General features: G+C 37.8%; 1 protein-coding gene across 5 annotated transcripts; it reads left to right on the top strand.

Moving 5' to 3' along the window:
• Positions 1-27,823, top strand: CRLS1 (cardiolipin synthase 1). 5 transcript variants are annotated; one of them, XM_077749125.1, is made up of 7 exons: positions 1-19; positions 3,065-3,202; positions 8,424-8,553; positions 18,082-18,167; positions 19,537-19,605; positions 21,851-21,942; positions 27,633-27,823. In XM_077749125.1, exons 2-7 carry the CDS (start codon positions 3,092-3,094, stop codon positions 27,721-27,723), a joined length of 579 nt encoding a protein of 192 aa, XP_077605251.1. In that variant the 5' UTR covers positions 1-19; positions 3,065-3,091; the 3' UTR covers positions 27,724-27,823. The 5 variants fall into 5 exon arrangements, with proteins under 5 accessions (XP_077605251.1, XP_077605247.1, XP_077605249.1 ...); XM_077749121.1 differs by lacking the exon at positions 1-19 and adding an exon at positions 444-586; XM_077749123.1 differs by lacking the exon at positions 1-19 and adding an exon at positions 444-575.
• Positions 27,824-27,870: the final 47 nt, after the last annotated feature.

The following is a 27,870-nucleotide window of genomic DNA, read 5'->3' on the forward strand; positions in this document are numbered from 1 at the left end:
GCCTCTGGATATTGCATTGGTAAAAATAGCCGTCACTTGTCTTATTAAGTCTATTTTTAATTCTCCGAAGCCATTCCCTAATGTTTAAGGCAAGTCAGTAGGAATCTTTGGCAAAGTATGCCAGCCTGTAGCTTGTGCCTGTTTGGTTCACTATCATTTGACCTTTGGTAGCCTTACATATTATAAGATGAAGAATAATTAAGTTGTGATTAAAAGACCTTTTAATATGTAATTATAGAAAAAGATTAAAACTCTTCTTGAGGTAACGGAAGGAAATATTGGTCCACTTACCCGTTGAAATATTGCCCAAGCAGAAGACACCAGAGCATGAATATGGGAGAGCTTTTGATGTCATGTTAGCAAGACTCATGCAATTATTACATCTTCAATTGTTATGTCTTCAGTGGGCCCTGGCACTGCTTTCATCAGTTGTACAGCATGGGTTGAGGTGGCCACATCCTGGCAGGGGTCTCAACTCCACTAATAGCTAAAGCATGTCCGGGTTTGAATGCTGGATGCTTTGAGGTTGCCATATCGTGGGTGAAGTCCTTCCCGGATTGGCAGTAGTTGGTCGAGTATGCCACAGGTTATCTGGTTGGGTAATCTGAGATTAGCTCTCTTAATTTCAGTTTATAAGCTTTTACACATGTAATGATTAGAAATTAATGAGGTACTTTAAAATATTTTATGTGGAGCTAAAAAGAACTCTTCACTGTGCCAACACCTTTATGATTCTGGTGATTAATTCTCCAAATGAAATGATCTGGCTATTTGCAGCTTTGTCTTTAATTTTGCCCTATGGATATTTCTGGTCATATATTCTGATATAATTTGGGACTCTGTTCTGACCTTTTGCTTTGTGATTCTTTTTCTCAGTCTTGAACTATATTGTTTTTTTTCTACCTCTGAGTTGCTGTAACATTGGATCAGTATTTGACTGACTTTGTACCACATTATGGTAAACAGACTTATCTTTTTTCCTCTGGACTCTGAAACACTCTGGCCTTTGAACTTGAATTTGAAATATGTTCCAGAAATGTTCCCATTTAATTACATAATGTGGTCCACCTTCAGTAAAAGGTCCTTGAGTAATGGAAGTTTATACTGCTTCTTGTTCGGTAAATGTTTCCTAGAGAATTTGAAGTTTTTTGTAGCTTTCAACAGCAGTATTCTGTCATCTGACCCCAAAACAACCCCATATCTCTTCAAACTAAGGTGAACATGTCTTGCCAGTTTCTGTTTATAAACACAAATTTAGTATCTTTAGAGAACTGTCTTTTCTTACATGACAGTTCATGGAATTTTAAAATATTTCTTTAGAAATGGAAACTGTAGGGGCACCTTGGTGGCTCAGTCGGTGAAAGTCCAACTTCAGCTTCAGGTCATGATCTTGTGGTTTCATGAGGTCACGCCCTGCATCCCTTTCTGTGCTGACAGCTCAGAGCTTGGAGCCTGCTTTGGATTTTGTGTCTCCCTCTCTCACTGCCCCTCCCCCGCTTGTGCTTTCTCTTTCTCTCTCAAAATAAATAAACATAAAAAAAAAAAAAGAAATGGAAACTGTCACATTTAAAAAAATCAAAATTAAGGTTCAGGTTATTTGGTTGATGATTAAGAGTAGGGTTAGCCTTGTGAGTTGATGGTCCCATGGGGTCCATAGAATTGGCAGCCTTCACCAATGGAGAAAAAAATCCAGGCTTTAGGGAGACATTTTCTTGGTATTATTTCTGTATCCTGTTGGGCAGATTATCTTAGCTTCGCTAAGCTGACGCTTTTTAAAGTTGAAATATCCGTATGAAACATTTTGTTTGGCAAGGAAGGAATGTTCTTCAGAGGAGCTGCCAAGGAGCCCTTTTGTTAGTGCCAACTGCAAACACCTTGCCTTTAAGTGAAGTTTCAAGGAATCATACAACCTTCAGATTCTAGTTGGGAATCTTAACTTTCATTTTCATGATTGTTTTGAACAGATTTGCAGAATTTTTCTGTATTTCCTAAGGATCTCAGTTGCTATTCCTAGCTCCATTTTCTTCCAGTAATTATCCATTAAAGGATGAGATTATGGAATTAAATTTTTTTCCTCTTCATTCTCATCTCATGTCCATATGCTATAGCAGTTAGCCTTCTTTTGACAGGTATTTGCAGAGTGAGGGAGGTTATTTGTGATAAACATTTTAAGCCAAAATGTCTGGGGTTGATCATTTGGCGCTTTTTCCCCTGACACTCTATTTAGACTGTCTATTTGAAGTATAAGATCTTCTTGAAGTTACAATAAAAAACCTTTTTTTTTTTTAACATTTGTTTATTAAAAAAATTTTTTTTAATGTTTTATTTCTTAGAGAGAGAGCATGAGCAGGGGAGGGTCAGAGAGAGAGGGAGACACAGAATCTGAAACAGGCTCCAGGCTCTGAGCCCGATGTGGGGCTACAACCCACAAACCGTGAGATCATGACCTGAGCCGAAGTCGCACATTCAACCGACCGAGCCACCCAGGCGTCCCTAACGTTTATTTTTGAGAGAGAGAGAAAGAGTGGAGAGAGAGAGAGCAGGGGAGGGTCAGAGAGAGAGGGAGACACAGAATACGAAGCAGGTTCCAGGCTCTGAGCTGTCAGCACGGAACCTGACAAGGGGCTAGAACCCACCAACCTCGAGATCATGACCTGAGCTGAAGTCAGATGCTTAACTGACTGAGCCATCCAGGCGCTGCTTGAAGTTACAATTTTAAAAGTAGAGTGTTGTAAGGTTTGAATTCTAATCATGAAGTCCTGACCTATATGGTAGATAATACATTCTTGTTCTTTTTCTCTCTTTAGGAAGTATGTTTATATATACACTCTATATATGGCAGACACTTTAGTCTGTGGGTACCTGACATATCTTCATCTTCTTGGACAGTTGTAGAGCTATGGTCTGTAAACAACAGATTGGATTTTAAAACTCAAAGTACTAAATTTAAAGTTTATGTAGCTTCTGACTCCTAAGTTGATGTATGTATATTTTTCCAGTATACTTGATTGAAAAGTATGTATTCACAGCATTTAATTTAAATTTTGTTGTCTTTACTTTTCAGTATGAAAACCCATGGACAATCCCAAATATGTTGTCAATGACGAGAATTGGCTTGGCCCCAGTTTTGGGCTATTTGATTATTGAAGAGGATTTTAATATTGCACTAGGAGTTTTTGCTTTAGCTGGGCTAACTGATTTGGTAAGTTGTAAATGCACTTCTGTTCCGTTCCCCTTTCAAATCCCAGGGTCTCTGCTGCATTGAAATATCACAGCCTTAGTCTGCTTTTTCCTGGAATGAAATCATCAAGATGAATTTTACCTAGTACTTGGCATAAGGACTTGCCTTTAGCATCTGTGTGGGACTCTTATTTTTTAAGTGATACAAGGAAGGAAGTGCAAGTTGTTGGGAGGTTTAGGAGGGGGTACTTTTTACTCTTGGTTTTTAACTTCTTTGTAAAAAAAAAAAAAACCCAACCCTTAGAAATTCCCAAGGAACCAAGTATTTGCTTTAAGGATAGATATAAAGGAAAGAAGTTATGAGACTATTTTTCTATGTATTGTGATATCTGATCTGCAACAACAGTTAGTTTTACTGGTGGAGAGGGAGACAGTGGGTCAGTTGTTGTGGACAGGGAGCTTGTAGAGGTCAGAGCTCTACTCAGGTTTATGCTGGGGGCAAACCATAGGCACCCGCACAAAGGTGGTTTCTGATCCCTGCTCTGCTCCCCTCTGACCACCCAGCAGAAGATCCTGCCTTGGGGTACCCATTAGGTATCCCTCCTTCTTCCACTCCCCTAGTAGATGGACAGATGAAAAAACAGCTCCTTGACACACTGTTTCAGCTTTGGGGGAGGGAAGGATTCATTAAGGTTATTTCAAATTAGAACTTGGCAAACATTTTAGAAGAGAGGGCAACATATGTATGAAATAATTGGCTTTTGTGGACTGACCAGCCAGTTGCATGTATGACATTACTTGTATTTGTCACCCACCTTGTTGCATAACGGATTTGAAATGGCTTTTAAAACTACATGTCCTACAAAAACGCAGTTGAAGGAAGTGGTGAAAAGATGGAGGGAAAATTTAAAATCAGGGCAGAGTCAGCCTGTAGAAATAGATATAGTATATTCTTGTACAAGGCTGGTCTGAGATCCATGTGAGCGCCTAGACAGTCAATAATGATTTGGTGCTTCTTCAGACTGATTTATATTTGAAAAGCATTCGTTAATACTTATTTAGTGAGAATGAAGAGAAACTAATTTTCTATAACAGTTATATAGTATCTCCAATGTCAGCTATTTGAGGTTCAAGAAACAAAATCCTGCCCATTGGCATTGCTGAGCAATATAGAATTAAGTGAAGATTTTACAGGGTAAACAAAGGAGAATATATGCATTGTTATACAGCATTTCCAAATATGCATCAAAAATTCTCTCAAAATGGTTCTTACTTCTCTTTTTCCAGAGTTTGGCTCCCCCTTTTCACAATCTTTTTTTAAATTTTTATTTATTTTATTTTTTTGGTCTCTGCTTTTATCACTTAAGCCTGAGGCCTATACTCAGACACACTGTCAAAGGCCATTATGTTGGTAATGGAGTTGTATTTTTTTTAATGTAACAGACAAGATCTTTTTTAATACTAGATTTGCTTTTTTTTTGCTTGTACCTTTAAAAAGAATTTTTTTTAAATGTTTGCTTATTTTTGAGAGAGAGAGACAGACAGTGCAAGTGGGGAAAGACAGAGAGAGAGGGAGACACAGAATTTGAAGCAGGCTCCAGTCTCTGAGCTAGCTGTCAACGCAGAGCCTGACACGGGGCTCGAACTCAAGAACTGTGAGATCATGACCTGAGCCGAAGTTGGACGCCTAACTGACTGAGCCACCCAGACACCCCTCCTTGTACCTTTTTTTAGCTGCCACATGTGCTTGCAATATTCACTGAACTCAGGCCTCATTAAATACATAGGACAGTGTATGTGAAAACCTGAGTTATCTGGCACTGTACTTCACATTTACTCCATGGAGGTTTTGATGCCTTTAGACTGGCCACTGGGCAGATAGCTGGAGTCATGCAGGGTTTAAGCAGGGGATGCCAAGGCCTGATTGATGTTGTATATGGAAAATAGGTTGTAGGAAGGCAAGAGTGGAAGCAGAGAGGCTGGTTAGGAGACTTAGAGTTACCTAGGGGAGCAGCAGTGGTAGTGGCTTGGACTGGGATGGGAGTTTGGAGCAAAGTCAGTGGGTTTGAGATATGTTTTGAAGATAGAACTGATATGTCTCTCGATGGATTGCATATGTGCAGTGAGAGAAATATGTGTGATAGGCTGTTACTCTTGTTTCGTTTTGTTTTCAACAACTGGTGCATGAAGGTAACAATTTTTGTGATGGGAAACACTCAGGGTAGGACAGGGTAGTAAAATACTAAGAATGCCTGTTGAATATCTATGCCTGTTGACATAGAGGTATCAGTTGGGTAGTTGAATATAGTAGTTTGGAGTTGGAAGAAGTCATGGTTGTAGGTAAATTTGAGACTTATCAGCATATGGATGGTCAAGTCTGGGTAAAGTTAAATGACTGAGTTAAAGAAGAGATGGGATCAGAGAAATGAGCAGTGAGTAGAGTAATAAAAATGGAACCAGGAAAGAACACTGAGAAAGAACAGCTGGTGAGCAGGGAAGAAAATTACGCCCTCAAATGTCCCAGAAATTAAGTGAAGAAAGTACTTCCATTGTGTTGAGATTAAGTACGCTAAAAATGTAGAATACATTGATAACCTTTCTGAGCACCATCTCCGGAGGAGTTGGGACAGTCAGAGTTGTTTGGCAACGCATGTGAGGTTTAATGACAGTAGACATTGCTTTGAGGAAGTTTTGCTTTCTTTGTAGGGGTACTGGAAAGTGTAGGGTCAAGGAAAGGTAGTTTTTTTTTTTTTTTTAACGTTTATTTTATTTTTGAGACAGAGAGAGACAGAGTATGAGTGGGGGAGGGTCAGAGAGAGAGGGAGACACAGAATCTGAAACAGGCTCCAGGCTCTGAGCTGTCCGCACAGAGCCTGATGCGGGGCTCGATCCCACGGACGGCCAGATCATGACCTGAGCTGAAGTTGGCCGCTTAACCGACTGAGCCGCCCAGGTGCCCCAAGGAAAGGTAGTTTTTAAAGCTATGTAAATACTGGGGAAATTTTTGTTGTTAATTAACTGGTTAATTAAATGACCAGTTAAAAAGGAGTTTGATGATGAAGGAAAGATGGAAGAGAAGAGGGGCAAATCACAGAAGGTGAGAGGGCCTGGGATCACAAATCAGGAAAGGCAGAGAGAATGTGAATGGATGCAGGTAGGTGGTGGATTTGCAGGAGGGAATATACGGGAGTGTTAACAACCTGTTTCTGTTTTTCATGGAAAGTATAGAAATGATCATAAGTTAGAGTGAAGGAGGACTAGGCTTGAGGTGAGAATAACAGTATGAAGAGAGAAGGTAAATGCAGGTATGGGATTGCCAGACAATACTGAGTGCCCATGGGAGATTTGTGGTCTTGAATTCGAAGTGAGACCAGTTAGCCCATTTACCTATTGTTGAGCAATGGTCAGCTGCTTAGGTGTAGGCCTGGAGTAAATGGATAGTTGTGTGGCAGCAGGGTGGAGGGACAGTGAAGTTTGCAGAGGTGGTGATATTGGTGACCTTGGAATCTAATGTGGGTGGAAGAAATGGGAGGACCAGAAGGAATGCTGGTGAAAGGATGGGGGATTAAGTTTCTCAAGATCAGAAACTGAACTGAAACTTGAATCTTCCAAGGCCCCAGTGCCCAGTTCTAGGTATTTTCTGTTAAGTCGTTGTTACTTGTAGTATACTTATGAAAACAAATAGGTTCTTTTGGTTGCTGTAGTATTAGCTAGTAACTGCTTTTTAAAAAAATTTTTTTAAATGTTTTATTTATTTCTGAGAGAAAGAGAGACAGCATGAGCAGGGGTGGGTCAGAGTGGGAGATACAGAATCTAAAACAGCCTCCAGGCTCTGAGCTAGCTGTCAGCACAGAGCTCAACCTGGGGCTCAAACCCACAAACCGTGAGATCATGACCTGAGTGGAAGTTGGCAGCTTAATGACTGAGCCACCCAGGCGCCCCTTGCTTTTTTTTTTTTTTTTTGAGGATTTACTGAGTACTAAACAAGTATTAATCCCCATTATATGCTGTACACAACCAACCCTTTGAGGTAGATTTTGCAGATAGGGAAAGGGAAGCTTATACCAAATAACTTCCCAAGGTCACATAGTTAGTAAATGGCTGAGCCAGGACTTGAACCAGTTATGTTCTGCTGCCACGGAGCAAGTTCTTAACCATCTTCCAGTACTTCTGCTGTCTCTAACTCACTGGAATACTTGAGATATAGATAACTTACTTATCCTTTAAAATGTACCATGTTAAAATATGTCTAAATTAATTTGATCTTTTTCCTTGGAAAAATAGGACTAGAAAATCCAAACATTTGTTGAAGCTTAAAGTAAAATAAAATGAGCAAAAGCCAAGTAGGGGCTTGGAAAGCCAGAAAATAAGCTCCTTTATTTCATGGAAATAGATGATACTTGGTTTCAATTCATTTTGTGGCCCCAGGGTGATCAGATCTTTCCATTTCTCCAGTAAAGCTAGAGATCTGAATTTTTGTGATAAAAGTTTTGAATATTTAAATGTTGGCAACTAATTTACATTTTTAAAAGTGCTGGGCAGGTTAAACAAAAGTCTGCCTGCAGGCCCCATATGGCCCATTGGTAACCTTGTACTACCTCTGCTTTAAAATGCAGTTTGCCTTCAGGAATAGCTAATAAATAATTTGCATGTCAAAATTTTTAAGGCTAGGTACAGAGGATTGATTTTTTTATTCATAGTCAAACCTGGAATTAAGAGTTGCACAAAACAAAAAAAGAAAAATGGTAACAGTGAAAACTTAAGAGTGTTGGATCATATCATAGAAAAATTGGTAGGAGTTACAAGAGTCTTGCACTTGAGAGTAATCCTTGGAAGCAAAAGTAGCTATTTTGGCTGTAGTGAAATAGCCCCAGGCTCAAGGGGGAGGGCTCCCTAGTCCATGTTCTGTCAGCGGTGCTTTCTATGAGTTTTAGGTTCTTTACATCTCTAAATTTCTGTCTGAATTCAACCTGTGAAGAAAAGGGCCTCATGAAAATATAAGAAATACCTGAAGGCCTTGAGAAAGAAAAGTACTGTAGAAAAGTGAAGTTATTTTCAGACCAGTAGGTAATTTGAAAGCTAAATATATACTAGTAAGAGAAAGAATGAGAAGGTTTGGGGGTAAGAAACAGAAGAGGTTTTATTAACATTTTATGAAAATATAGTTGTTATTCTGATATTAACTTTCAAGGTATCTGCTCTGTATGGATCATGACATTTTTTAAAAAAACTTCTATTTTCAGTTGGATGGATTTATTGCTCGAAACTGGGCCAATCAAAAATCAGCTTTGGGAAGTGCTCTTGATCCACTTGCTGATAAAATACTTATCAGTATCTTATATGTTAGCTTGACCTATGCAGATCTTATTCCAGGTAAGAACGCCATCATGCGTACTTTTAAATAGCATAGGGAAGATTGACATTAGTCAGTTTAGGATTTCTCTTCATTGAGAGACAAATAATTTTTGTTCCAAAAGTATATTTTTCAACCTTAAACTGTTTCCCTAATTTTAAACTATTGAATTGTTTTGCTTATCAGGCAGTTATTTTAATTTAGCATTTATGTCCATGTTATATTAGTAGAATCTGTTGTTTTCTTAGATTGTTGAAAGTTAAAGTTAAGCAAATGTTATTTTGCAGTGCCAATTCGTATTAGTCTAGAACTTTTTGAAATAGTATTTTATACTCTTATTGCCTAGCTTTTTGAAAGCAATTTAAAGTTTTCTTAAGTCTATTATATATTAAATGTGATTTAATCATAAAAATGAGAGCTTTGAAATCCTGAGGATGTCTATAAAATTTCACATTAGTATTACTTAGACATTATTAGGCAGCTTTAAATCATACGTAGTTTGTTCATATCTGAATACTCATTCTAACAACATTTTATGATCTTTTGCTTTGTATTTTGCATGTGCTTTTCTGGTCGTTCATTTTCTGCTTAAGCTATATTTCTTAGTTTTTCTCTCTTGGTTTAGGTGAAACTGTTACTTTCCAAGTGTTAGAAATAAAATCTGAGAATATAGAAAAAGCTGCCACGTGGTCCTTCGATAGCATGCTATTATTGACATTTGATAGGAAGAAGTATAATGGCTTTGAGTCTAGTATAGTCTCCTCAGTCTAGAGGCTTTCACTAATAGACTGGATTAATGTTTATATGTTTCTTTGAAAGTCAGAATTTTGGTATGCATATGGTTGGGGGTGTTGAAGGGGTTGGGGTACTCTCATTCTAATACAATATGGCAGGAGGAAAGGAACCTAAGGAGCATTCTGTTGACACTATTCAAAATCCAAATGATCCTGTGTATGCATGTGTGCGGGTGTGCATACTTTCATGCCTCTGATTTTTTAGAGTTATTTTGTATTTTGTTGTATTATTTTACAGAGGTTGGATATTTCCCTTTTGAACACAGAATTTATATCTAGGATTTAGTAATTATAGATAATGTTGCTGTGACCTGTACCTAATAATTGGTGTAGGTTGCTTTGCAAGCTGAGAATTCTTCTATTATTCTGGGAATTTCTGTTGTCTCTCTTCTGTGTGGGTCTGTTTTTCCAAGCTCCCATGGCTTCCTTGTAGAGAACTTCCTTTTGGTGGAGTGCAACCTCCAGTTGTTTCTTGTCAAGGATGCAGTGTGGCAGACAGAATTTCAGAGCTCCACAGTGTCTTTATTCTACAGATTTCTAGGTTGTCTTTATTCTACCCTCCACACTTGATTGAGATTTGAATGGGGCATAATTTTCAATTACAGATTATTTTCACTCAATTTGGAAGACCCTGTTCTGTAGACTACCAGATTCCATTTGCCATTGAGATGTCTCATGCCATTCTGAAACCTTTTCCTTTATATGTGATTATGTTTTGTATTGGAAAGTTTTAGGAATTTTTTTTTTTGTTTACATTTTTTCTAGTTGATATTTTAGAAAAAAATTCTCTCCTAAAAATTTTCGGGGCACCTGGGTGGCTCAGTCCGTTAAGCACCCAACGTTGGCTCAGGTCATGATCTCCCGGTTTGTGAGTTTGAGCCCTGTGTCGGGCTCTGTGCTGACAGCTCAGAGCCTGGAGCCTGCTTCAAATTCTGTGTCTTCTTCTCTCTCTACCCCTACCCCACTCATGTCATGTCTCTCTCTGTCTCTCAAAAATAAATAAAAAACATGAAAAAGATTTGTAATTAATTTTCTAGCTATTTCTGTGATTACCTAATTACCCATAACTTTTTATTGAAAAGTCTGTACTTTCCATATGGACTCACTGTGCTATCCATATATACATGGGTCCATTTCTGGGTTGTTTGGTTATTCCTCACTCATTTGTCTATTTTTGCACCAGTACCATTCTTATTATTGCTTTGCTAAATAATAGAGCAAGCCTTCCACCTTTGATATTCTTACCCCTTTCCATTTTGTGGGTAAATTTTATTTCTTTAATATATATTTTTATTATTTTTATATTATTTATTTTTATGTTTATTTATTTTTGAGAGAAACAGAGCATGAACAGGGGAGGGGCAGAGAGAGAGAGACAGAGAGAGAGGGTGACGGTGACACAGAATCTGAAGCAGGCTCCAGGCTCCGAGCTGTCAGCACAGAGCCTGATGCAGGGGTCGAACTCACAAACTTAGAGATCATGACCTGAGCTGAAGTCGATTAACTGACTGAGCCACCCAGGCGTCCTTAATATATAATTTTAAAGTTTATATAAGCAATGTCTTCACCCAGCATGGGGCTTGAGCTCATGACCCTGAGATCAAGAGCCTCATGCTCCGTCAACTGAGCCAGCCAGGTGCTCCTCGTGTGTAAATTTTATAATCAGCTTTTCAAATTCCCCAGAAAAGCCTGTTGGAATTTTAATTGGGATTACTTTGAGTTTATAGATCTATTTGAAAGAATTGATATCTTTACAATGTTGATCTTCCAGTTCACAATCATGATGTATCTTCTCTACTTAGGTCTTCATAATGTCAGAATGTTAGTTTTCTTCAGAGAAGTAATAAACAATTTTTTATTAAATTTATTCCAATTTGCTTGGTAATTTTGATGGTTTTCTAAATGGTAGCTTTTACCATTTCATTTTCTCTTTTTAATTTTTATTTTTGAGAGAGAGATCGAGCAGGGAGGGGCAGAGAGAGAGGGAGACCCCGAATCTGAAGTAGGCTCCAGGTTCTGAGCTGTCAGCACAGAGCCCAATGTGGGGCTCGAACCCACAAAACGTAAGATCATAACCTGAGCTGAAGTCTGATGCTTAACCTATTGAGCCCCCCAGGTGCCCTTCAGCATTTTTCTAATAAATAGGATGTTTTCTGTAGGGTTATGTAGATAGATCGATCTCCTTTTTTTCAGGTTACGGAAGTTTACTTCTGTTGGGAGTTTGAGAAGAGTTTTTATTACATTTCGGTATTGAGTTTTATAAAATTCTTTTTCTTCATGTATTATGAGAGTTGTGGTTTTTTTTTTTTTTTGCTTTTAATCTGTTAATATGTGATGAATTACATTATTGATTTTCTAATGTCAAACCAGCCTGAAATTCCTGGTATAAATCTAACTTGGTCATGATATAATATGAAAATATTGCTAAATTTGGTTTCTAATATTTTGTTGAAAATTTCATATCCATATTCATGAGATTGACTTGGAATTTTTTCCTCTGACTATCCTTGTTAGGTTTTAGTATCAAATTTATATTCACCTCATAATAAGAGTTAGTCTACTTTTTTTTCCCCCATCTTGGGAGATGTTTGTATGAGATTACAATATTCCTTCTTTAAATGTTTGGTAGAACTTATTGAAGCATTGAGGACTGGAGTTTTCTTTAGGAAAGAGTTTTCAAATAGGTGATTCATTTTTTTTTGTTATAGGATGATTCAGATTTTCTGGTTCATCTTTTGTCTGTTGGGTAAGTTATAGTGTTTTTCTAAGAACTTGTCCATTACAGCTCCATTTATAAAGATTTACCATTAACTGTTCATATAGCATCCATAGTAACTTTGATGTCTCTAGGACATGTAGTGATTATCCCCTTTTCATTCTGATTATTAGTTATTTGTCTCTTCTTTCTTTTTCCCCCTTGAATCATTTTAACAGAGGTGTGTCAGTTTTATGAATCTTTTCAAAGAACCAATTTGGGTTTTGTCTGATACGCTTACTCCTTCATTAAATCTTTTTTTTTTAATGTTTATTTATTTTGAGAGAGCACAAGTGAGGGAGGGGCAGAGGGAGAGGTAGAGAGAGAATCCCAAGCAGACGTAGAGCCCAACGCCAGGCTTGATCCCACAAAATTTGAGATCATGACCTGAGCTGAAGTCAAGGGTTGGTCACTTAACTGACTGAGCCACCCAGGCGCCCCTAAATCTTGCTCTTTTATTTCTTTCTCCAGGTTTCTTTTGCTGTTCTTCTCTAAATTCTTTAGATCAGTTCTGTTTTTGTAGAAGTATAATGGGAGCCATATATGAAATTTGAAATTTTCTGTAACTATATTAAAAATAAAAGGGGATAGGTAAAAATAACTTTAATAACGTTTAACCCACTAACTCAAAAATATTGTCATTTCAATGTGTAAGCAATAAAAAATTAGTGAGTTTTTTTTCATACTATGCTTTTAAAAGCCAGCATGTAGTTTTCATTTACAGCACCTCTCATTCAGACTGGCCACATTTCAGGTGCTTGTGACTACTGTATTGAACAGCACAGCTGTAGATGAATATTTAGCTCGTGCCTTTTCAGCTTTTTTGAATTGCACATTTAAGGCTGGCTATACATTTTGTCTTAAGTATCCTTTTGACTGCATTGCGTATGTTGATAATGAGTATTTTTGCCATTATGGAGTTCAGAATACTCTATTTCCATAATTTTTTTCTTTGACTTCCAGGGCTATTAGAAATGTATTTCATAATGTGTGGGTTTTTCTAGTATCTTTTTGTTATTAATTTCAAGAATAATTATATCCTTTTTAGCCCTTTAGCCCAGTATCCAGTCAAATTTTATAAAAATTTTGTGTGCTTCAAATGAATGTGTATTCTGCAGGTAGTTGGTTGTGATGTTCTGTATACATCCAGTTGGTCAGATTTTGAATACTGATGTTTAAATCTGTACTTACTTCTTTTTTTCTGTTTGATCTGCAAAATTGTCAATTACTGAGAGAGTAGGTTAGTTTCCTACTTTGTGTCAAGTTTTCCATGATTTTTCTTTGTAGTTCTGAGTTTTGCTTTGTGTCTTTTGAAGTCCTACTGTTAAGTGCATATAAATTAGATTTTTATGTCTTCTTGGTAAATTGAATGTTTTATTATGAAGTGACCATCCATATCTTTATTAATGATTACTGCCTTAAAGTTTGTTTTGTTGAATATTACTATACTTGCATTCAACTGGAACATTTAATCTATTAACATTAATTGTGATTACTAATATTTGTGTAGTAGTCGTTATTTTGTGTGTTCTGTTTGGCTCATGTGTACTTTTCTACATTTGTGTATATTTTTTGTCATTATACTTGTTTTCCCTCTGTGCCAGTTTGAAAGTGTTACACTGTGATTCCATTGAGTTATTCTCAAAGTTATATCATTCATCCTTATCAAAGTTCAGTGTTAACAAATACGCACTCTGGGCACTGGAGGAGCTTGAGAATGCTTTACCTCCATTTATTCCTTTTTCAGCTTAGATTATTGTTGCCCTACTTTAGCTTTATATACTTCTTAAACCCATATGATATTCTTCATACAGTATTCTTTTAGATGTATCTTCATATTTACTTTTTCTGGCTTATATTGTTTGGTGTATCTCAGACCTTCCATCTGGGATCATTTTCCTTTTGTCTAAAGTATATCTCAACTGGTGGTACATTCTTTGTTTCTCTGAAAATATTTTTATTTTGCCTTTGTTCTTTGTATGTATAAGAGCATTTAAGTTCTACTTGCCTAGCAGATTTCTGTTAATGTAATACAGTGTAATCAGCTCTAGTCACATTTTCTACATTATATCCTTGGACCTTATTTATCATAAAACTGGAAGTTTGCAGCCTTTTATCAGTCTCTCCCTATTTCTCCCCTCCTCCAGCCTCTGGCAACTACTTTTTTACTTGCTATTTCTATGAGTTCAAATTTTATTTTATTTTATTTTTTAATAAATGATACTGGACAGTATTTGTCTTTCTCTGATTTTGCCTTTGTTCTTAAAGGATATTTTTATTGAGTATAGAAGTCTAGGTTGAAAAAAAAAAGTCTAGGTTGGTAGTTATTTCAGTGTATTTAACATATTGTTCAATTATCTTTTTATTTTCATTATTGGTATATAAGAAATCAACTGCTAATCCATTTCTTTTTTGAAGTTAACTTTTTTACTCCTCCAGTTTTTAAGATTTTTCTCTTTGCCTTTGGGGTTTTCCACAGTAATATATCTGGTTATAAATGTCTTTTTTATTTACCTTGCTTGGGATTTGTTGGGCTTTTTATGATGTCTTTAATCAGTTTGAGTTAAAGCAGTTCTTACTAAGAAACTTAGAATGGGGAAATTTGTCTCCTCTTCCCACTCCCTTTGTGACTTTGTCTTTTCATTCTTTCACTGTCATTTTAGAAGGGTTTTAGGGGGAGAAATGTATATATGCTGTCTGAACATTTTGTTATTTTTAATACTGCCTGCATTTTTGTAAAAGTTCCATCCCGTTTGGTTTCAATAGCTTTGTTTTGTCAAGAGTAAGAAATATGTTTCCTTCCCCAAATAGGATAATAAGTAATTCCTCTTTTCTTCTTGCTCTTTCTATGGAAGGGGAGATAAGGATGAAAACAACTTTGTTACATTTTAACAGTCTGGGACGTGAGTCTAAGTTAATTTCTACTGTATGTGTGTTCTGCCACATTTACTAAATAGCAATTTCCATTCCTTTTCATTATATTATTTCTGGTTTACTTTATAGCAAATTGTTATTGCTGGTTTAAGTCAATTTCTGGAATAATTATCCTGCTAAATTAAATTTATTATTTTCAATGCAATAACCTATGATATTGATAGTGACCACTTATAATATGTAAAAGTGACTTTGTTTTATTAATTTCTCTTGAATTCTAATAAAATTTGCCCATGATGTGTCTCTTTGTTGCAGACAGGGTTAGCAAGTAAGGAGGAAATCTTGGAACAATAGCTGACACATTTTTACACACTTCTACCCCCCACTAATACAGTATCATACTCTGATAGCCAAAATGAAAGCTGCTTTAGCCCTGGAATAAAAGGGAAGGGAAGGTTGGGGAGAAAAGAAGAGCAATTAGAAGATGCAAATGCCAGGGAACTGGATAGAAGTGCCCAAAGATCTAAAGTAAGAGCCTGTATATGTACTGTCAGTTGGCAGAGAAGCCTTAGAGATCACCGGGGTGGCAGGGTTCCAGCCTGGCTGGACATGAAAGCCCCCCCAGGAAGCTTTCATCTGTGCTTTTATGAAGCCCTTGCAGGGTGATACTGTGGTGGGCAGTCAGTTTAGAGAGCACTTGATTTTTGTTAACAGTCCTTTCCTCCAGGCTGTTACAGATGGTAGGCTGAGTCTAGAGATGCTATTGGACCCTAAGACGCTGACCTCAGCATAGGCTATGAATCCTATAAACCTAGGTTCCATTTCAGGCTCTACTACTTACTAGCTGGTGACCTTAGCCAGATTATACAGTCTGCCTGAGGCTTGTTTTCCTTATTTGTAAAAAAAAAAAAAAAGATAATGATGGTCCCTATTTTGTGGAGTTGATGTGTAGATTAGATGACAGTGTGTATGAGATGCTTAAAACTGTTCCAGAAGCTCAATAAATGGTAGTTTTGGTTGTTCATAGAACAAGTATATTAAATTGCCTCATCTCTTTTGCAGAAACTTCTTATTTAGGATTGATAATATTCTTTTTTTCCTCTATCATGATGAAATAAATAATAGGTGTTCACTCTCTTCTAGAGTTGTGTTTAGGATGTTTACTATATGTAATTTGAATGAGCTTGCTGCGTCTTAAAATCTGATAGATTTTGTCAGCTAATGACTGCTGTTGAAAAGTTTGTTTGACAAACACAAAAATGCTATTAAAAATCATGACTGGCTTCTTCTGTTACTTGACTCATACAGCTGTGTCTTCTGTGTGCTTCAAGTACCATGACTTGAGTGGTAGATAAACATTTTCTTATTGGAATAGTCTTGTCACCAAGGACTAGGCCAAGGTTCTACATGTACATCATAGCTATAACCAACAGATTTAAATTTTAAATCTGTAGTTAGATTTTGCTCAAGTTGCAGAATCAGTAGAATGGCAGACCTGGAGAGGACCATAAAGAAACATGATCTCAAAAGTAATTCATAGAAGAGCTGTTTGAAAGTATTATGGAAGGGATATTCGTGACCCTGTTATTTTAGTTTGAAACAATTTAACTGAGTGTCAGGATTTTTTTTCTTTTAAAATATGTTTTATTTTTAGAGCATGCTGGCGTGTATGTGTGTGTGTGTGCGCACGTGTGCACGTGCGTGTGTGCATGCGCAAGCAGGGTGGGGGCAGAGGACGAGGGAGGGGATCTTCAAAGGCTCCACAGCCAGTGCAGAGCCTGATACAGGGCTCCATCTCAGGACTCTTGAGATTATGACTAAGTTGGAGGCTTAACCTTCTGAGCTACCCAGGCGCCACTTTTTTTTTTTCGTTTTTTTTTTAAAATAAAGTTTATTGATGTTAGAGAGAGAGAGTGATTGGGAGGGACGGAGAGAGTGAGGGAGAGAGAATCCCAAACAGGCTCCAAACTGTCAGCACCAAGTCTGATGCGGGGCTTGAACTCACAAATCATGAGATCATGCCCTGAGCCTGAACTGACTTAGCCAGCCAGGTACCCTGTCCCTTTTTTCTAACAAAAGCAGTATGTGTTCTTGGTTAAGACTTTCTACAGCACAGAGGATGTGAAGTAAAATAAGACCTCCGCCCTCCCACTGTTATTCAGCGAGGGAGTTCTTTGGGTATCACTCTAAAATACTTGGTCGGCTCTTGCTCTGGGGCCATGCTATAGAATCTTAAAAATAATAAGAAAACTAATTAACTAATTAAATAAGAATTTATTGAATGGGGGCGCCTGGTGGCTCAGTCGGTTGGGCATCCAACATTGGCTCAGGTCATGATCACGCAGTTCATGAGTTCGAGCGCCGTGTAGGGCTCTTTGTTGACAGCTCGGAGCCTAGAGCCTGCTTTGGATTCTGGGTCTCCCTCTCTCTCTACCCCTTCCCTGCTCATGATCTGTCTCTTCCTCTCTCTCTCAGAAATAAATAAACATTTAAAAAAAAACTTTTTTAAAAAAGAAACTTATTGAATGAATAGGATTGGAGAAAAAATAGCAATTGCATGGGTAGGAACTGGCCAGACCAAAATGAAAATATTTGAGTTCTCCACAAGTGATACATATAGCTAATTTTACTGCTTATAAAATAGTCCAGAATGCAGAAGCCATCAGAACATCTGAGTTACCATAATAAAGTCTTACAGTAACTTTTCCAGTCTCCACCGTCTCATTCATTCTATGTAAGTATGGTGATCATAGTGATCATTTTTCCAAATTCACAAAGCTGAGAAGTAACAAAGGAGACAGTGGGGGCTGAGTAGAGCTGACACTATTAGCTATAGCTTAAAAACATATGCAAGAAGGAAGAGAAGCAAGAAGATCGACATTGTGAAAGGCAGACATAGACTTTAAAAGCCATAGTCTGTTCTTCACTTGGTTTGAGGTAGGTTAAAGAAGAATATAAAAATTACTAGTTCTCTATAAGGATCCTAAACCATCAATAAATATTACAACATTTTTATGTATATGAACCACCAGTTTATGATAAGTTTGAATGAGGCTTTATTGTATGTGTAATATCAGTAATTTTCAAAATCCTGATCAAAATTATTTTTTGTATTTGATTTTCAGTTCCGCTTACTTATATGATAATTTCAAGAGATGTAATGTTGATTGCCGCTGTTTTTTATGTCAGATATCGAACTCTTCCAACACCGGTGAGTTAGTTTAAAAAAAAACTTCTTTTACTATTATTTATAACTTAATGCAAAAAAAAACAAAACAAAACCCCACTGTACTGTATCCAGAGTTTCACTTTATGGGAGTAATTTATGACCATTAATTTTTGATCTGTTTACCAAGAATATTCTAAAAACACACACAACTGTTATCTTGCTATTTGAATTACCCACTATGGTAGTTGTTTAGTGAACACACGAATGACCAATTTAAAAAGGGCATGTTTAGTAACCAAATTATGGGAAGAGCCCAAATGTTCATCAACTGATGAATGGATAAAAATGTGGTGTGTGTATATATATACAATGGAGTATTACTTGCTAATCAAAAAGAATGAAATCTTGCTGTTTGCAACAGTGGGATAGAACATAAGACACATAATGTGTACTATGCTAAGCAAAATAAATCAGAGAAAGACAAATATGTTATTTCACTCATAAGAAACAAAACAGATGAACATAGGGGAAGGAAAGGAAAAATAAGATAAAAACAGAGAGAGAGGCAAACCATAAGAGACTCTTAAATACAGAGAACAAAGTGTTGGTTACTGGAGGGGTGTTGGGTGGGGGATGGGCCAAATGGGTGATGAGTATTAAGGGCACTTGTTGGGATGAGCACTGGGTGTCATATGTAAGTGATGAGTCCCTAAATTCTGCTGCTGAAACCAGTACTATCCTATATGTTAACTAACTCAGATTTGAAGTTAAAAGTGTTAAAGTCAAAACCTTTTTAGTTGATAGCACATAAAACCCAGACCCGCTAGCCCTGTCCCTAGGAGGAGTTAGGAGTTTTTGTAGAACCAAGCCCCTTTTGCTGTCTGATTTAGCCTCTAGTATGGATTGTCTAGAACTAGTTTTTAAAATCACAGTGTAATGGTTTGTTTTGCATAGTCGGCGTTCCACGATCTTTGAGCATGTAGGGATTGCATAATCTCATCTTTTGGTTCTCAGTAGAGTGAAAATAGTATTTCTTATTAATTTTGTTTTTCAGTCTATGAAAGAAAATAGCATAAGGGAGATTTATTGAGTTTATTTAGAAAAAAGATATAGTCTAGCAGACTTTATCATAGTTACTGTGTTAGAGTTTTGTAGGGATTGAGTAATATATAAATTAAAACAAATATGTTTTCAGTAACCTTTGTACAACTTGAAAGGAATATTGACACTGTTTATTTAGGGAATAAAAGAAGATGCAGGTAAAGGGCTTGTCTAGCATAGAACCAGGCATGTGGTAAATACTCAGTAACTGTTATACTGAGTAATGACAGTTACTATGTTATTACTATGTAATAACAAAACATTTTAAACTTGAATGATAAATAAACTTTATCTTTTTGTCCTCTGCCAGCGAACACTTTCTAAGTATTTCAATCCTTGCTATGCCACTGCTAGGTTAAAACCAACTTTCATCAGCAAGGTAAGAGACACATGTGTCCTTTTAAGTTACTCCCCTGTGAATGTTTATTAAAATGAATGTAAACCTTAATCTGGAGCAGCTGACAATGAGACAAATTTAAATGCACTGACTGTAGGGGACAGAGAGTGTGGTCATTAACCCAGTTCTTTTTTTCTTTCAAGCTTTTTGAGTCTTTAGTATATGCATTGTATTTTCTATTGGTGGTCTGAGCATTTAAGTTTCTAAATGAGGTATTAGGGCCACTGTTTAGGGAAGGTGGATGGGGTGGGAATGTAATTGAATCTTGATTGAGGTACAGAAAAATTATGGAGGTTGTTTTCTGGTTTCATTATACACCTTTATGTAGTGCAAACACCATAAAATTGGACCCTTTATTTTCAAGATTGATTATTCTATGGAAAAGATAGGAACAGGTTTTCAGGACTGATAAACAACTGCTTGTCTTTAGTTGTCCATCTGATTTTCCTGAGCCCTTTTCAGGACAGTAACTGTGCCAGTCTTTGCATACAGAAAGCACACTGTTAACGTAATGCCTCTCAAGCCATGTTTGTTTTTCTAGTAGCCTTGATACGTCTTTTCTTCTGCCCTGTCCCTTGTGATAGAAGGTTAATAGGTTAGGGACACAGATTGTTTTTGGGACAGAGAGGTTATTAGTTTTATACCTAAAACTTCCTGGGGTTGACTTTTACCTACATTTATGGTTTGTTTGTTTTTTTTTGGACTTAAATAACGTATTTGTATCAAGTACAGCAGTTTGAGTGTAGCACTGTTTAGAAAGTGACTTAAAGAGGTACAAGAAGTTCTTCAGACAATTCTATTATATATTTATTTTTGTTATTTTTATTTTTAATGTGTATTTATTTTTTAATTTAAAAAAATTAAAAAATTTTTTTTAATGTTTTATTTATTTCTGAGAGAGAGAGAGAGAGAGACAGCGTGAGCAGGGGAGGGTCAGAGAGAGAGGGAGACACAGAATCTGAAGCAGGCCCAGGCTCTGAGCTAGCTGTCAGCATAGAGCCCGACATGGGGCTCGAACCCACAAACCATGAGATCATGACCTGAGCCGAAGTCGGACACGTAACCAACTGAGCAACCCAAGCACCCCTAAAACATTTTTATAGTTAGTTAATTTTGAGACTGTGAGAGACAGAGCACTTGGAGGGGAGGGGCTGAGAGAGAGGGAGACATGGAATCTGAAACAGGCTCCAGGCTCTGAGGTGTCAAGCACAGAACCCAATGTAGGGCTTGAACCCACAAACCGCAAGATCATGACCTGAGCTGAAGTTGGATGCTTAACTGACTGAGCTACCCAGATGCCCCAATGTTTGTTTATTTTTGAGAGGGAGAGAGAGCGTGTATACATGTGCAGGGGAAGGGCAGAGGGATAGGGAGATAGAGGATCTGAAACAGTCTCCTTGCTGATGCAGAGAGCCCAGTGTGGGGCTTGGACCCATGAACCGCAAGATCATTACCTGAGCCAAAGTTGGACACTTACCCGACTGAGCCATCCAGTCTTCTCTCACTATTTATTTTTTAAGGTGAAGTGGAATCCTTGTCTTTTGGTTACAGACTGGACGCTAGAACAGAGATGCTCTTGTGCATATTTCCTAGTGCTTTATACTTGACACACTTCCCCAGCACCCTTCTCAGGATCAGGAGGCGGTCTCCAGTGCATTTTTGGTTCTGTTTTCTTCCTTTCTTCTTCCCTGCTGTCTTGTAATGTAGGGAAACCTACTCATTTCTTCCAGAGCCTCTCTTACGGAGATGAGTGCATTTCAATTTTTTGCCCTCATAGGGTTTGATGTCTGGACAAGTGAAGGAGCACTGAATGAAGTGCTTGGGAATCTGGGTTCTAGGTTTGGTTCTATAACCTGCTGTGACTGCAGGCAAGTCACTTAGCTCATTACGTGTTCTGTGAAGAGGTAGCTTTATTATTTCCATAATCACGGGGCTATTTTAACAGACAACTGAAAAAGCCAAAGAACTGCAACATTATTGAATTGCCATGGAAATTCAAGGTAGTAGTTGACAGATGCCCTTATCCTCACTGTCAAGGGCAGCTGTGCAGACAGAGGAGCTGGTTAGTTCACCCTTTTGTATGCATGCCAGCTTCTTTGACAAGGAAATTGCAACAGCAAGCATGCTGAAGGTATGTCATGTTACAGCATGATGGGCTGTGCCTTTGTCTCTTGAGCTTGAAACAGGATCTGGTTGGCACTGTTCATTTGGGACTCCTTTTTTTTAGGTAAACACAGCAGTCCAGTTAATCTTGGTGGCAGCTTCTTTGGCAGCTCCAGTTTTCAATTACGCTGACAGCATTTATCTTCAGATACTGTGGTAAGCTAAATTTAGAATTACTCTCTCAGAATGTCAGCAAATTAGCTTATTATGATAGTCTTAGAATTACTTGGTTTTTATTGTGTTCATTGAGCACCAGCTGGGTGAAGCTATGGGTGGTATTTTATTATATGATTGATACTATTCTATTTTTTTTTTTAAAATTTTTTTTTATTTTATTTCTAGGATAGAGAGAGACAGCGTGAACAGGGGAGGGTCAGAGGGAGAGGGAGACACAGACTCTGAAACAGGCTCCAGGCTCTGAGCTGGCAGTCAGCACAGAGCCCGACGCGGGGCCCGAACCCACGAACCGCGAGATCATGACCCAAGCGAAAGTCGGACGCTCAACCGACTAAGCCACCCAGGCGCCCCGATACTATTCTATTAAGTTTATTGTCAAATAACATGGGATGCAGAACTTAAAGGAGTTTTCATGCAAATTAAAAGGGTTGAGAGGTATAGATAAAGTAAGTATTGGGGTTTTGGAGGAGGGAGAGATACTTGGTTCCAGGTAGGGAGAAGAGGGAAAGCTTCAGGGAGGAAGTGGCATTTGAGCAAGAGGTCTAGTGGGTTTATACAGGGAGCGACTAGGGGAGGCCATCGAGGTGAAGGACTGATCTGAGCAGAGTCAGGGGTAGGAGATCAGCTAGGGGAAAGTGCCTCCAGCCTCGTGGCTTAGGGACGTAGTGGGGGGAGAACTTGGAGAGAGGGGTTTTATTTTTATTTTATTGTCCTTACTTATAGGCTTGAAATGTATCACCTTGAAAATATGTCACATTCAAATGTTCAGAGTCCGCATGTGCCACACTGATACTGAAACACTCTATTGTGATACACTTTGAAACCTTTCCTGATGCAGTCTGAGCCAGAGAATGGTTAACCAGAGTCACTTAGGCTAAAGAAGCATAAAAACGATACACATACTAAATATTATATTTTCCAAAATATAAGTGTACATTTATTCAGATTCATCCTACATCTTCTGATACAGGACCAATGCTTTTTCTTTGAGTATTGTTCCATCTGTGAGAGTTTTCTTCTTTGAATAAACTGCATCCATAATATAACCTCTCTGATTTTCATTTGCTGCTTTAAACTTTTCTTTTTTTTTTTTTTGAGAGAGAGAGGGAGAGAGCACATGTGAGTTGGGAAGGAGCAGAGAGAGAGGAAGAGAGAGAGAATCCCAAGCAGGCTCTGTGCTGCTTCTTTATTTTTTGCTTCTTTAAAGTGATATAAGAACTTAAGGCGTTTACAAAACAGTCTAAGTATAGAAACTTTGGAGGTTTTTACCATTTTTCCTGACCTTTCAACAGTCATATTGCCTACTTTGACAGTAGTTTGTAGCAACTTGCCTTGTTATAAAGTATTTCAAAGGCATCCAAGTTAGTTCCCAAAAACAGCAACTCTTCTTCCATGTATGTTTCATTGGTGAGGTGTGAACTTAGATGACCAAGCCGGCACAAACAGCTTTGGGATCAAACAAAAATAGAGTCTCCGGGATCTCCCTCTTAGCTGGTGGATGTGCACATGCACAGGTGCGCTAAGTAGCCCGTTAGGCCATAAGCACTCAGCAAGCCGGGAGCATCACTCCTGTAACTGCAAAGAGAATCTGGTTAATTGGACAGTACACTTAAGGAAAAATAGGTTTAAAAAAAAAAGCTGGATTTTAGTTAAAATGACTCAGATACTAGAATTCTGCAGGAAGGGGAGCCTGGGTAGCATAGTTGGTTGAGTGTCTGACTCCTGATTTCAATTTAGGTCATGATCTCACAGTTCGTGGGTCTGAGACCCACATCTACGCTGTCAGCACAGAGCCTGCTTGGGATTCTCTCTCCCTCTCTCTGCTGAGACCTCCCCCACTCACACTCTTGCTCTCAAAGTAGAGAAATAAACATTTAAAAAAAGAAAAGAATTCTGCAGGAAATAAAAGCCTAATCCCCTAAGCAAGCACGGAGCAGTGGAAAGAGCACATGGGCTCTAGAGTTGAAACCAGGCTCACTGGGTTCTGTGGCCCTGAGCAGTTCTCTGGGGCTCTGTCTGCTCCTCTGTAAGATGAGGTGGTTGTGAAAATAAATAAAATGATTGCATAAGACACCTAGAGTAACAGCTGGGTAAAGTGACAATTGCTAGTAGTATTGTTTTCAGGCTCATTAACTAGATTAACTCTGTTTGACATTACTAGTTCAAATGAAATCTTAAAAGCTTTATTTAGATTGTTGTAACTAAAAGAATTCCACCCACAGCCTTTTTGCTTTTTAAAGAACTATTACGTGTCTTCTTTCTGATTTTCATGGTTACTGTTGTTTATACTTGACAACTAAACTTTCTTTCTTTCTTCCATAAAGGTGTTTTACAGCATTCACCACAGCTGCATCCGCTTACAGTTACTATCATTATGGTCGAAAAACTGTTCAGGTGATAAAGGGCAGATGAAAGTCCTCCAGCATCCTTAGCAGGGAAGCAGTGTACATCATTGGTGGCAGGGCCGATGGAAACCCGCAGGACTTTCCACATTTGGGTGTTCAGCTTGAAAAAGGACTTGTCAGAACAAACCATGTCATCCAGATTTAAGTAATGTGTGTGGAAAATAAGCTTGATCATGGGCATCTGCAGAATTTCCAATGTATTTTTAAATACAAATAAAACTATAATTTAGAATTTTTTTATCTTAGGTTTCTTGATTAATTTATAAGGTGCCAATTATTCCAATTATTGTCAGTCACTTTTTAATACATTTTTAAAAAACATAGTCCAGAGCATGGAAACTGAAGAGTTGCCACTTCTGTTTAACAGAATTTAGATTGCTTACAAAGCACTAGGGAATTTCCTGGATTTATGGATCTATCCTACACAACCTGGCTATGCAGTTTGATGTTTGATTTTTAGAACTGTGTACACATTAATAGTTTATGTGGTTAATATTTGATCATTTAGGATAATGACAATAAAGGTAGCTTAGTTGTGGATGAAGTAATCTTATAAAGAGATTTAAAATGCAGTACGTTTTGAAAATTATAAAATAAGATCAAAATACAAGGTATTGAAGTTCATATTAAGTAGTCTTCCAGCCTCTCAGGTGCCTAATAGTTTATGTATCAGGATAACAAGTGACAGAGGTGGTTGAAATATGAAAGCACGTCCATTAGCCTACACCATCCAGGAGGCAGTGAGTTACACTATGCCTTCCACTGTTTCTGACATAGCAATGTTTATATGATATTGGAGCCTGTACTCACTTTATGTAAATACTATGAAACTGTATATTTTTCAAAAGTTTTTTTAAATTTTGGTGAATCTTTTGTTAAGATGTTAAAGGAATAAAAGAGCTGGAAAAGTACCTTCAGTGGTGTTTGTAGAACATGCTTTGAGCCTCACTCTTGTGTAAGTTTTCTGATTCATAAAATCCATTCAGGTCTATCACTTCCACTGTCATTGTACAAATAACTTTTTGGGCATCATCTGACTTACAAGTCCTTACTCTGGCTACACCATCATGTTTGGAAGAGTGGGAGATGCAGGGAGAGGGAGGAGGAAGACCATGCTATTGCTGGTTTCTTCTCTTAACAGTGGAGGCCTATTGCTACCCCCTGTCCCAAGTGTAATATGAAATTGTGCGGTGAGATTATGCAAACAGCTTGTTGAGCTGTGTTAAATTAAGATGTAAAGTTATAATCAAAATTCATGCCTCTTGGTGGTGGCATCCTTGGATCAGTGTGTCCCTCGGTTGCATTCGGTCCTGGCTTCCTTGTTTTCAGACTAGCAGCTGAGTTGCCCTTGGCTTGAAGCACACTGAAGCCTGCAGCCAGGGACACAGTCAGAGAATCAGACAGAGGGTGGTGTGATGGAGGAGGATGGCTGTGGCTGGCCATTTTCTCCTTCTGGAACCTCCTGTGTATAGTCTCATAGCTTGGGAGGTGGTGACTTCCACCCAAGAGGCACATTGAACACATCTTGCCACTAGCCAAATGCAAGCACAAAAATGTTTTAAAATGGGAGAACTTGAGATAAAGTAATTATGGGAAAAATTAGAATTTTATACTTCATTGTGTTTATTTTACGGTTTAGTGTTGCTATTTGGAGTTACTTATGGGTTGGGCCCGTAGCCTCTTTTGTATGAAGGTCTTAATCTGGCTCTGGTTAATACACCTCAACACTTAGAAAAATGGTACAAGCTTTTTCAGGGTTTTGGGTATGGAATGGTTATAAAATGTAAATTCTGCTAGTTTACGAAACACTGGAATTGTATTAGGCACGTTTGAGTGTATACTCATGCATACAGAGTCAGTCATGACATTCCTTTTGGTGCCTGCACATAATGGATTTGAGCCTGATAGGAAGTAAAAAAGGCATTGAGATAATTACATGTCTGAAGACTATGCTAGTCACATTTTTGACTTTTGCTTTCCAATTTTTCAATCAGGGCTGGTAGATACCTTAAAAGATTGCTTCATGCAATTCTCTTGGTTACATAGGTGATGAAACTTGGGCTCCACCTTAGAATTTTGGGAAGCCTTTTCAAAACTTCAAACACCTATTCAGGTTGAACTTGGGTACATGGAGTTCCTGCAGCATGGATTTTGTGCTGTGGTACATTTTGGAGACAAGACACATGGGAATCAGACTTGATTTTTTTTTAATAGTAGAAATAAATGCTGTTTGGGGTTGAATTATGCCTCAAAAGATATGTTCAAGTTCTAACCCCTGATATCTATGAATATGACCTTATTTAGAAATGGGGTCTTTGTAGATGTAATCATGTTAGGATAAAGTCATACTGGGTTTGGGTGGGCCTTAATCCAATGCCTAGTGTCCTTATAAGAAGGAAATTTGACTTTCAGGTATATATCCAAAGGAAATGATGCCATCCTGAAGAGAAATCTGCACCCCTGTGTTCACTGCAGCATTATTTACCATAGTCAGGACATGGTGGTGCCTGGGTGGCTTAGTCAGTTGAGCGTCCAACTCTTGATTTTGGCTCAGGTCAAGATCCCAGGGTTATGGGATTGAGCCCTGCATTGGGCTCTGGGCTGACAGCATGGGGCTTGTTTGGGATTCTCCCTCTCTCTCTCCTCTCTTACCCCCCTTTACCCATCACCTCCTGCTCAGTCTCTCTCTCTCTTAAAAAATGGATAAAATGGATCTGTATATATGTATATGTGTGTATATATATATATACATACAGACACAAAATTATTCAGCCATAAAAATGAAAACCTGCCATTTGCAACAATATGTGGAATTTGAGCACATTATACCAAGTGAAATAAGGCAGAGAAGGACAAATTCTATATGATTTCACTTAAACGTAAAATCTACAAATAAAAACAAAACTCATAGAAACAGTATATTGGTGCTTCATAGCACCAATGGGTGAATATGGTCAAAGGGTATACACATCCAGTTAAAAGATGAATAAGTTCTGGAGATCTGATGATCCCCAGAAGGCAGCATGATGGTTATAGTTATTATATTGTATACTTGAAATTGCTTAGAAAGGAGGTCTTAAAAGTTCTTAACACACACGAAGGTAAATCATGTGTGGTAAAGGATGTGTTTCATTAACCTTTTTGTGATCATTTCCCAATATATATGTGTATCAAATCATCACCTTGTACACTGTAAACTTACAGTTACATGTCAGTTATATCCGCATAAAGATGGAGGGAGAAATAATTTTTATTTTTTTAAAGCAGGAAATTTGGACACAGACAATACCGTAAGATCATGGAGGTACAGATTGGATTTATCTGCAAGCCAACAATCACCAAGGATTGCCAGTAACCAGGAGGGGCATGGAACATGCTGATAGTTTGGTTGTGGTTTTCTGGCCCGAACTGTTAAGAATAGCTTTCTGTTGTTTTAAAGTCATCCAGTTTGTAGTAATTGTTACAGTTGTCACGGAAAAGTAAAAATAAATTCTAATGCAAC

This window comes from Crocuta crocuta, unplaced genomic scaffold (assembly GCF_008692635.1).
Source record: "Crocuta crocuta isolate KB4526 unplaced genomic scaffold, BGI_CrCroc_1.0 scaffold407, whole genome shotgun sequence".
NCBI classification, from domain to species: domain Eukaryota; kingdom Metazoa; phylum Chordata; class Mammalia; order Carnivora; family Hyaenidae; genus Crocuta; species Crocuta crocuta.